The following is a 12,489-nucleotide window of genomic DNA, read 5'->3' on the forward strand; positions in this document are numbered from 1 at the left end:
AGGGTCTATCGTCATCTATGTAGTTCATAACTTTTCAAGAATATCGTTAGTGTTTTATTCAAATTTGGGATATCTGATCAGCATGGTTGTGTTAGACTGAAGGGTCTGTTTCTGTGCTGTACATCTGTATGACTCTATAACTATCATGATTCTTATTGACCTTCATAGCCAGAATGAGAGTGCAAAGATTGGTGATAATAGTAGCTTATCTAGGCATTATTAGCTATGGTCAGATCAGCATCAGAGTCGCACTGACCAACGAGCAGGACTCAAAAGTACTATGGTCACTGGCTGATCACAAACAGGATCCTCAAGTTTGTGCAAGACATCTAGGAATATTGAGCAATGTTAATTTAGCATTTATCCAGAAAAGTTGCTGTTTCACCCCATGCCACAATTTTTATTATTTGGTCATGGGCCAGTCCAGCACTTATTTTCCATTCTGAATTATCCTGGAGAAGGTGGTGGTGGTGAGCTACCCTCTTGAACTTGAAGTCTTTGGGATGTGGATGAAAGGAATTCCAGGCTTTTGACCCAGAAACTCTGCAGAAAGGTGGTGTAGTTCTCAGTCAGTCAGTGTGGCTTGGAGGATAATGTGCAAATGGTATTGTGCCCGTGCATCTATTGACCTTGCCATTCAAGGTATTAGAAGTTGCAAGTTTGGAAAGTGCTGTTGGAGGAGCCTCTGCACAAAATCCTTCCACAGTTGCTTAATTCCTGAGCAGCAACTAATATAATTGCAATTATCAGGAGAAGGTGAGGACTGCAGATGCTGGAGATCAGAATCGAGTGTGTAGTGCTAGAAAAGCACAGCTGGTCAGGCAGCATCCAAGGAGCAGGAGAATCGATGTTTTGGACAAAGGCCCTTCATCAGGAATTGTAACTACCAGTCCTCTCTACATATTATAGGATTTTGAAGCAATTGATCAGGAAAATTGACAGCTATTGGAGTTTTCTACAAGATGCTCCATAAAGAATATCTCTCATTGTAGTTTTTGCTGTGTTTTTCATAGGCGTCTCTATTTATCAAAGCTATGTTTGGAGCACATAAAGCTATAGCATATGCCATCTGACAACAGCAGGTTATAGTCAAACAGGTTTGTTTGGAAGCACTAGCTATCGGAGCACTGCTCCTTTATCAGGTAGCTGTCTCAGAGTAGTGCTCCGAAACGTAGTGCTTCTAAATAAACCTGTTGGACTATAACCTGGTGTTGTGATTTTTTTACCTTTGTTCACCCCTGTCCAACACCGGCTCCTCCACACCTGATAAGAGAGTGGCAAAAGACAGTTTCCTCAATCCCTTCTGTGAAGGTATATGAAAGGTCAACTGAATCAGTGATTCCAGTGATCTATGAACTTGCACAAAGCTCAACCATTCAATAGTCTTGTTCGACCCCTCTACCCCCCTCAATACTAAGGTGAAGAAAGAAATCCATCAATTTCTGGGGCACTTTATATAATGACTGGATATCTCCAAGTGCAATTTAGCCAATAAAATATTGCTTGGAAATGTGGCAACTAATCTGCATACTGCAAGGTCCCACCTGAACATCGAGATAGCTCTCAGCCACTGCCATCTAAAAGGACCTATGGAAGTTCATTATTTGCAAGTTCCACTTCCTGACTTAACAATAAATCAGTGATATATTTACTGCCTCTAGGCCAGTGGTCTGAGGAGTGACAAATGGAGTTTAATTTAGATAAATGTGAGCTGTTGCACTTTGTTAAGACAAATGAGGGCAAGACCCTGGGGAATGTTGTCAAAAAGATGGACCTAAGGATTCAGGTACATAGTTCCTTGAAAGTGGCATCACAGGTAGACATGATGGTGAAGAAGGTATTTGGCATGCCTGCTTTTGTTGGTCAGAGTCAACAGTGGTACTAATTGAGCCACAGCTGCCACATTAAAGATTTTAAAATTATGCATGTCATTTCTTTATCTGTATTATACTGACAATGAAGTTGAATTAGCTACTTGAAAACACAACATAGGCCAAAGTGTCAAATATACTAAAAGTATTTAGTTTAATATTGAACATGTCAATAAGTTTGTTTCTCATTTCATGGACATATTCAAATAAAGTTTTATGATTCCAGTACTCCTTTAATTTGAATCTGTGGTGGAGTGACTTGGGATTTTTCTGATGTTTTGTGGATGTTTAGGCCTCGCTTTGAAGTACAGTATCTCAGCATCTGCTAGGGCCGTCAGACCTAGCTGTTAGACAAAAGTGAGGACTGCAGATGCTGGAAACCAGAGTTTAGATCAGAGTGGTGCTGGAAAAGCACAGCAGGTCAGGCAGCATCCAAGGAGTAGGCAAATCGACATTTCGGGCAAAAGCCCTTCATCAGGGATGTGATGAAGGGCTTTTGCCCAAAGCGTTGATTTTTCCTGCTCCTCGGATGCTGCCTGACCTGTGCTTTTCCAGCACCACTCTGATCCAAAAACCGAGCTGTTAGTGTTACTGTAACAAGTAGTAACATTTCAGTGTGTAGTAGGTGCTGCTCCCATTGCATCACTGCCAGTTTGACTTATTTGCAGCTGAACAGACTGAAAACGATTGATTATGGGACTATATAACCCGACATGAGTTAGAATCAGCAGTCAGAAATTCAGTTGCTTGGGCCTGCTTTGCCATTCAATAGATTCAAAAAGGCAGCTTGCTACCACCTTAATGACAGTTGGGGATGGGCAATAAATGCTGGCCAGCCAGTGACTCCCACATTCCACAAGTGAATAAGTAAAACAAAAATTGCTGATTGTAACATCAAAACCACATTACTGATGCTCCCGATAACTTTTCACCCACTGTTGTGTTTTGAATTTCACATTCCCATCCCTCCCCAATAATCTTTTGGCATGCCTGACAAGAATCTATCTCCTTCCAACTTAAGAATAACTTCATGACCCCTGCCTCCACTGCTTTGAGGTGTCTCAAAGCCCCTCAAACTGGGAACAGAAAAATAATGTACCTATTTCTGCTCTAAAGTGTAACCCCACCCCATTTCCAGGCTCGTGCAGAAGAGGAAATATTGTTTCCACATGTACTTTACAAGACTGTTCAGGGTCATAGAGATGTACAGTATGGAAACACCCTTCGGTCCAACCCGTCCATGCCGACTAGATATCCCAACCCAACCCAGCACCTGGCCCATATCCCTCCAAACTCTTCCTATTCATATACCCATCCAAATGCCTCTTAAATGTTGCAATTGTACCAGCCTCCACCACTTCCTCTAGCAGCTCATTCCATACACGTACCACCCTCTGCATGAAAAAGTTGCCCCTTAGGTCTCTTTGATATCTTTCCCCTCTCACCCTAAACCTATGCCCTCTAGTTCTGGACTCCCCGATCCCAGGGAAAAGACTTTGTCTATTTACCCTATCCATGCCCATCATAATTTTGTAATCCTCTGTAAAGGTTACCCCTCAGCCTCCGAATGCTCCAGGGAAAACAGCCCCAGCCTGTTCAGCCTCACCCTATAGCTCAATTCCTCCAACCCTGTCAACATCCTTGTAAATCTTTTCCTGAACTCTTTCAAGTTTCACAACATCTTTCCGATAGGAAGGAGACCAGAATTTTCAACAATGGCCTAACCAATGTCCTGTACAGCTGCAACATGACCTCCCAACTCCTGTAATCAATACTCTGACCAATAAAGGAAAGCATACCAAATTCCTTCAACACTATCCTATCTACCTGCGACTTCACTTTCAAGGAGCTATATCTTCTATGCTTCAGTCAATTCACTCCTCACTACATGAGTGAAAAAGCCCAGTATGTCCAACCTTCCCTTATAAATAACCATTTGTTCCAGACAGCCATCTTGTAACATCGAATGTTGGTGCTGGAAGAGGCCATTTGGCTCTTTGAGGCCTGCTCTGCCATTCAATATGATCTTCTTTGATCATCCATCTCAATGCCATATTCCTGTTTCACCTCCCCCCCCCCCCCCCCCCCATTTCCTTTGATGTCTTTAAAATCTCAAAAATCCCCTCCTTGAATATAATTCATTGGCCCACACAGCCTTCTGTGGCAGTTAATTCTACAGGTTCACTGTCCTTTGAGTAAAGAATTTTTTTCCTCATCTCAGTCCTGTATGGTCTGCCTTGTCTTCTGAGATTGTGACCTTTGGTTCCATTATCCTTAATCAGGAAAAACTTCCTGCATTTAGTTTGTCCAGGCTTGAAGGAATGTTGTAGATTTCAGATCGATTCCCCCCACTCATAATCACTAAACTCTGGTGAATACAGATCTGGTCAATCCAATCTAGTTTATCATAGAATCCCTACAGTGTGGAAACAAACTCTTCAGCCCAACAAGTCCACACCGACCCTCCGCAGAGTAACCCATCCAGATCCATTCCCCTACTACATCTACGTTTACCCCTGCCTAATGTACCTAATCTACACATCCCTGGTCAATTCATCTAATCTGCACATCTTTTGGACTGTGGGAGTGAACCCATGCAGACACAGAGAGAGAATATGCAAACTCCGCACAGATAGTCGCCCGAGTTGAATCGAACCAGGGTCCATGGCGCTGTGAGGCAGCAGTGTTTACCACTGAGCCACCATGCCCTAGCGAACCTTCACTATACTTCTGCTAGGACTGAACTGCACAGAATATTCCGAGTGTGGTCTCAAAAGTGCCTGTATAACTGCAGTAAGACATCCTTACTTCTGAATTCAAATCCTCTTGCATTGAAGGCCATCCGTTATGCTAATTATATTCCTAATTGCTTACTGCGCCTTTGTCTACTTTCATTGGTGTACAAGGGCACCCAGATCCGTTTGCATATCCACACTTCCTATTTTATCACCATCTAAATAATAGTGTGAAAATTAGAAAAGTGTAACTTCACATTTAGCTACATTGTACCGCATCTGTGTTTGCGCACGATCTCAACTTGTCTAAGTCACCTTGAAGCCTTCTTGACTCCTCTCATAACCCAGGCTAGTTTCTATATGACTTTATGATAATGCTTATATATTAACCCATATCCCAACAGCTTTAACTTTCCTCATTAAACTCTTATGAGGAACCCTTATCAAAAGCCTTCTCCAAATCCAAATTCACCTCATCCCCTGGTTCTCCCTTGTCTATTCTATTTGCTACATCCTCCAATTTGTTAAGCAGGATTTTTCATAATCATGTATTGGCTTTGTCCAATCCCATTGATGTTTTCCAAATGTTCTGGATCAAATATTTTTACACACCCTCTAGCATTTTCCCCACTATTTGTGTTAAGCTAATTGGTCCATAGTGCCCTTTTTTTTCTCTTTCCCATTTGAAATCGTGGAATTGCATTTGCCAATCTATATGAACTGCTCCAGAGTGTACAGAACTTTGGCAGGCGACCACCAATGTTCAGCGTACATTGGTCTGTAGATCACTCCCATTAGTTCTTTCTACTATTATTCCTTAACTCCACCCAAACTGATTCTACATCCTAATCTCCTGAGTCAAGGTAATCTCTAAATTGCACCAATACCACCCTTAATCAACATGGTACTCCTCCACATTTACCTACTTTTTTTTCCTGTTGAATGTCATTTATCACCTATTGAAGCCCCAATTCTTGCTATCATACAGTTATGGTTTCATAATGAGTACCAGATCATAGGGCATCTTGATATTTGTTCACTTTGTTATTAAAGCTGTGTGTATCCAGGTACAGAGGCTTTAGTTTTACCCTTTTATTACTTTTATAGCATCTAGTTTTGACTGTTCATGTATTCTTAATTCTATTCTCTCTCAACCTTTTTGCCATTCTCTGACCTTCATTTCCTGTATTATTATTTTGCTATCCTGCTTTGTGGTCCCAATGTTTTACTCCAATGTATTAACCACAACTCTCTGGCCATCAGAATACCTGAGCCTAAGTTCGAGAAAAATCGTTTAAAATAAATAGCAGATGCTTAACCACCACTTTCTCAAGGGCAATGAATGCTGGCCTAGCCAGTGGTATCTATATCCCTAAATGAATAAAAATAAGATGAAAATTAAAACAGCGTAAAAATATACTGAAATCTTAAATCAATAAAGAGGAGAAAAAAGGTTACAATTCGGAATACATGGTACAGCATGGAAAGGTTATTGAGCATATCCTTGGCATTATGACTAACTAAGTGTCAATGCAATAGTTAGCTGTAGCAGTCAGGAAAGATGATAGATATTAATAACTGCAAAGGAAAAAGCCAAAACAGCTGTTGGAAGGCCTACATTGTGCATATGTCTAACTAGATTCCTACAGGGGGCATAGGTATAGAGTGAAGAATGAAAACTTTAAGCCCTATATAGAACAATAAAAGTAGGCATGACTCACTGGCAGAAACTTTGAACAAGGTAGGCAAACTATAATACAAAAATTAAAATACAATTATGTGCATCTGTCGTGTTTTTCTGAAGTCATCAAATGCCTCTGTGACTTGGCAGAGGAATTAAGTTCAAGTGAAAGTGTAATGCAATAGCTATTTGGCTTGTAGTTAATGAAGGTTACTTGAAAAAGAATTGGAAAAAATTGGGCTGGCATTAACCATTGGTTTCTGGCACCAAGATCTATCTATTACTGTATGCCTGCCAGAAACATTCATGTTCTTTGGAATATTTACAAGTGAACAGGATGCTGTAAGATATGAAAAACAACATATTGATTTTAACTACTTTTGATTGCCATGCATTTCTTGAGCATCTTGAAATATGTTTTAATCCAATTAATTGGGAATAGAAGAGTTAACAATTTGCAATTCATTTTTGATTTGTTTGCAAAGAACAACAGATACATAAAATTGGGTGAATCTTTAACAGCAATCAAAAATATAGGTAGGAGACTACTAGCCTTTTGGTTCAGTTTTGTTAGAAAAGGGAAAAATTCTTTTTGAGCAACGGGAATGTAGAACAATTCTTCTTCTTGAGTTCTCTGCCTGAAGGCAAGTCACAAGACCACCCCAGTTGTATTGGGGATTAGACCCTATGGTATTAGCACAAATCTGATCCACACTTGCTATCCAACCAATTGAGGCACCAGATTCCAAGGAGAACAAGTTGCTCTGGCACAGTCAACTCCGACATTCATTCGACATGCACCATGTCAAGACCCCTCAGGATCTTTATAGAATCACAGAATACCTACAGTGTGAAGAGAGTTCATTTGGTCCATTGAGTGTGCACTGACCCTCCAAAGAACATCCCACCCTATCCTCCTAACACAACATTTACCTAACCCATCTAATCTGCACATCACTGGGCGCTACAGAGCAATTTAGCACAACCACTCCACCTAACCTCCACATCTTTGGACAGTAGGAGAGCAACTGGACCACCCAGTAGAAATCCACACAAACGTGAGTGGAATGTGCAAACTCCACACAGACAGTCAACCAACAATGGAATCAAATCCAAGTCTGTGGCACTGAGAGGCAGCAATGCTAACCACTGAGTCACTCTGTCACCTGATAAGTTTCAGTAAAGCCACAACTTACTCTTCTAATCTCAAGTAGGTGCAAGCCTAGCCTGTCTAATCTTTCCTCATGTAACTATCTTTACAAAAGTTTTTGTACTGTATTAATTGTAAGAATATTTTCATGTTGATGTGGAAAATCCTTTTAGATTATAGTTAATCCAGCCAGTCTTGTGCTACTGTTGTATATCTTCCCCCTTTTGAGTCTATAGATACAATCATGCCCTGCTGCAGACAGCTGTGACTCTACAGTCTGGATTAATATCCACTGAAGTAGGTCTGTTGCATTTGTGAGCCCCACTTCCACCTCCAGTGCCGCAGTGGTGGATTAGGAGATCTTCACAAACTTTCTACTATGTAAAGGTTAACATTTCAGACAGCAGGTATAATCTGGCTATGAAAACTGAAATAAGAAGCTGGTGATGTCAATATATTCTAATCAGGATATGCCAAAAAAAAACACACTATGTTTACATATATGTAGTTCATTTATGAATGAATTATATGTGACTTTACATCTTGCCCACCTAAATTAGATACCTAGCAATTTTCCTTCATTTCACTTTATTTAGGAAAGAAAATGCATGTAATGTAGACTTGATTTGGATTGAGCATCCAAAGAAATATAAACTATGAGAAGATAGTGATAATGTCACTGGACTAGTAATCCTTGGGCCCTGGGTAAGGGCTTTGGTGACATGGATTTGGTCCCTGCATGGCAGCAGGTAGAATTTTTAGAAATGAGTAGTAAATCCAGAATGAAGAAAAACCGTAATGTTACCACAAAAGCTAACATAGATTTTTCAACAATCAGTGTTGTTCACTGATGTCCTTTAGGAGAGGATATCTGCTATCCTTCCACAGTCTGGACTACATGTGACTCTGCACATTTTGGTTGACTCCTAATTGCCCTCTGAAATGGTCAACTAAGCCACTCCATTTAAGGGCAGTTAGGGATGGGCAACAAATGCTGGACTGACGACACCAAAGAATACAGAAAAGTATGATTGTTGTCACACTATTCCCATTCTTAAACTTGCTGAATTTTGGTTGTCTGTTTTCATTTAGTTATTAATAGTCAGGATGTAAACACCATGGAATGAATGAATTAATTCTTTATTTTTATCTTTCTATAGGAAGTAGAAACCCGCAATCGAGACTTGGTGGAGCAATTGGCAGACTTTGAGCAACGTCTGGAGAAGAGTCAGAATGAGCAAGGGGTCTTCCGCAATAACTTAAAAACACTTCTAGAAATTCTAGATGGGAAAATTTTTGAACTAACAGAATTACGAGATAATTTGGCAAAGTTAATCGAAGGTAGCTAAAATGAGAACCTCTGCATCAGCTTTGTCATCCAAATACAGTACATATAAAGGCCAGATTGAAATCTATCTTTCTTCACAGTGGAAGGAATACTGTTGGCTCCCTTTAGCATTCAGTATCAGCAAAAGATTTGCTTTGCGCTCTTTATTTAGTGTTTTATATCCATTACTTAAGGAGGAGCAAGCGTCTAAAAGCTAACTGCAAATGAACATTTCCCCATATAATTCCCCTTTGATTGCTATGGTCAACAATTTTGTAAATTTAGGTTTTGAAACTCCCATTATTTCATGAATCTGCGTCAAAATGTATTGTAGGCAACTTGGAAAGATCAATGATAGGACAATTGAAGCCTTTTAATTGCAAACAAATGGATTTTACTGAATAAAAGAGACAGTATCCCTTTATACAGTTATGTAAAGGCTGTTAATAGTAACATCCCCACCCTGTTTGCATCTTAACCAAGTTTCATTCATTTTTGCTGTAAAATTATTAGAACAGTGAAAAATGATGCACTGAAAGATGTATTTATTTATGGGCTCCAAAGAAATTCTTTATAAGAATGATTTTTCAATTTATTAAGAACACTAAATAGTTCTTTAACAAGGATTAGAAATGTTTGTGTGGTGTACAGTTTGAATCTGAGATATACTCTGTGCAGGTCGAAAAAAGGGATGATGTCTCTTTAAATAAAAGTGTCAGTTTAATATAACTGCTACCTTGTTATTTACAAAACATATATATTGTGGTTTCCAAAGTAGTGCTGTTGCACTCGCCATACAGACATCTCAAAGTAAACTTATGAAAATCCAAAAATGAAATATTGGGCAGATGTTAGTTTTTAAGGTGTGTACTATACAGCAATAATAGAATGCTACTATAATTTTAAAAATGTATAATTTATTGAAATGTGTTTTATTCAGAGTATTATTTTATTGTGCTCTTAAGTAATTTATAGGTTTGTAAGCAAACCTAAGTAATGATTAATTGGTTATTTTTCACAGCATATTTGAAAAGTGCATTTTGGTTAAGGTTTATGAAGCTTCTTGTACCTTGGAGAATAATTTACATTTTTAAAATGAAACTCTTGTTTCAGCGTTGGTGCTGTTAGGTCTGTGAATTTTCATTCTCTGAAGGCTCCAACAAATAGTTGACTGAAAAACACAGCAGGAACAGATTATAAGTGAGAAATCTATTTACTATACATGCTATAAGGGATGTGAACAGTGGCTTACAATGTACCTATGAATCTACAATAATATGGTAGTCTTGGAGAGTTACACTTTTAAATGTTTATCAAGCTCTCTGAGAAGTTATACTTAACCTATAAGCGACTGAAAGTATGGACTAATGTTGCAATAATTGACAGATTAGTTAAGACTACACTGGCATGGATCATTTAAGAGAAGTCTCCATTGCAAATGATCTGTAACAGAAAGAGAACCAGGATGGTGATAAATAATGATTGAGTTGAGGAACCACAGAACTAAGCTGGTGAACAGAAGCGAAAATAAAACTTTCAAAATGTGAACGTGCTGCTAGAATCGTAGTCTAGAATAGAACTTGATTGAGCCTGCTGATGAGATATATATATATATAAAATATATATATATATATTTTAAAAATGACTTAATTATGAATGTTTATTTAAGAAATGTTTGAAGAACAGATTTCCTAACATTGCAGTAAAACAATGTAAAATGTAATTTCTGAAAATCGTTTTCTCCCCCTCTTAGTCCCATTAGTGATTTAATATAGCTCAGTAAAGGAGTAGCTTTATTCAGACAGAAATGAACATTTGGCACTTTCTGGAGCTTGATTATTGCTGAATGATCACTAACTTGAGGTGAAAACTAACTTCATTGCAGTTGAATCTCCTAAAGGAAGTGTAAAGATTGTGTGAGATAAACAGCAAAATGTTTTGAATATAAAAAGCCTACATAAAAGATTCATGAAGTCCTCCTTCTGGACAACCCACTCATCTCAAAGTAAATTGGAATGGTTCCAGTTTGTTGCCAGTTTACTAATATGAACCCTAATTATCAAAAATATGATTGCTTTTTACAACTATTCAGAAAATAAGATTGTCCTTAAATGGGATAATGAAATATTCATCTGCCCCCTAGTGACTTTTTGGATATTTGTGTCATCTCTCATTCACTCAATTTGGGGGTCAGATCTGTTTTTCATGTTTTTAAACTTTATTGTTACACTGGGATCAGGAAATATGACAGAGCCTTGACCCAATACTGCATGCTAATGAAACAGAGGCCACTCTGTGTTTATAGTTACAATAATTACAGTACATTTATTAGTGCAGCAAGGCTGCACTAAATAGTTTTGTGTAGCAAGTTCAAAGAGGTTTGATAAAGGGAAAAGGAGTTGCAACTTTGTTCTATAGTTTGTTAGGGCATTCTGCAGAACGAGCATAAATGAGCATAAGTGAACTATTTCACTTGGTTTTCAGAAGATCGTGCCACTGGAGTTTCTCTGGCATTTTGAGATGTAAATAATTAAATATTGTTAACACTGCAAAGTCTAATTTATTTTCCAATATGTTGAATCCTGAAGAAGAATGCTCAGTGGCATCTCAAACTGATGTTTAATTAAAGGTTGTATCTGACTTTGCTAACCTGTCTAATCTAAATTACATTGCTCACGTATTTCCTTTCTCTTTTTTATGTGTTTTGAGAACACTCATCAAAACAGTGGATTTAAACTACAGACACGCCTGTGCTTTTATAGATCCACAAAAATCAATTTGTACTTTCCAACGCAACTTCCTGGAGATGCAGTGTGGGCGTATTTGTTTGAAAGGCAGTGAGTTAAAGTATTTTAAGACACATGAATAATCTTTGATTGTGTCTTAGGTTGGTAGCATTCTTTTAATCATGTTACCAAAATGTGACAACAGTTGCATGTTGAAGTTTTGAGTTAAATGGTGTTATGCTTAGATAATTCTGTATGGTGTTAACTTTGAACCAGAGTAAGTTGGTAGGGTTTTGAAGCACTTGGCAATTGACATAATCAGCTTCAGGTCCTTCATTATGACATGGAACAGGTGTGTTTGAATGTTATAATTGATAAGTAGGTGCAAATCTAATAATGTATAATACAGAGCTCTCCTAATCTGAGCATGTACAGTATGGTGGGTCAACGCTCAAGGCAATTCTGTTGTTATGCCACTATTTATGGTGTAACTGTATTATTTCTCAATATGTGGCTGGTCAACAGCTGTGCCAAAATTGACAAACCCAGTGTCCTTTTTACAAAAACTGTCAGTGATTCTTTTTTATATGTGAATGTCTTTCCAAATATGGAGTCATTGATTTATTGCAATACTGTAATATTCTTATGGTGTGTCTTAAGGTGGATTTTATGATTTTAGAATCCATGTAAGCCCTTGTGCCAAAAGAACCTGTTTGTACTGTATTAAAAACTGCAACATTGCAGACTTCAATTGCTGTTGGTTAATTTATATTAATTCATGCTTTTTTTTCAGTTTAAAATGAAGAATGAATAATCTGTCTCCACAAAGCACACAATAGTCTCAGTGTGGTTAAGCATTTCTGAAGACACTCAAATTTCAAGTAACCTGCTCTTGTCTCTATTTGTCTACAATTAGTAACATTAATAATACAAAAATAGACTTCAATTTCAATTGAATATTCTTTTTTTTCAATTAACAAGCACAGTCATCAGAGTCTG

At 38.2% G+C, this 12,489-nt stretch overlaps 1 protein-coding gene across 1 annotated transcript in view; it reads left to right on the forward strand.

Moving 5' to 3' along the window:
• Positions 1 to 12,238, forward strand: part of LOC122558360 (homer protein homolog 1-like) — a 100,473-nt gene extending 88,235 nt beyond the window's left edge. The window contains exon 9 of the mRNA XM_043706841.1: positions 8,598 to 12,238. Within this exon, the coding sequence (XP_043562776.1) occupies positions 8,598 to 8,786 (189 nt within the window). The 3' untranslated portion in view covers positions 8,787 to 12,238. The remainder of the gene's footprint in view (positions 1 to 8,597) is intronic.
• Positions 12,239 to 12,489: the final 251 nt, after the last annotated feature.

The sequence above is a fragment of the Chiloscyllium plagiosum genome, chromosome 2, assembly GCF_004010195.1.
Source record: "Chiloscyllium plagiosum isolate BGI_BamShark_2017 chromosome 2, ASM401019v2, whole genome shotgun sequence".
In the NCBI taxonomy this organism is placed as follows: domain Eukaryota; kingdom Metazoa; phylum Chordata; class Chondrichthyes; order Orectolobiformes; family Hemiscylliidae; genus Chiloscyllium; species Chiloscyllium plagiosum.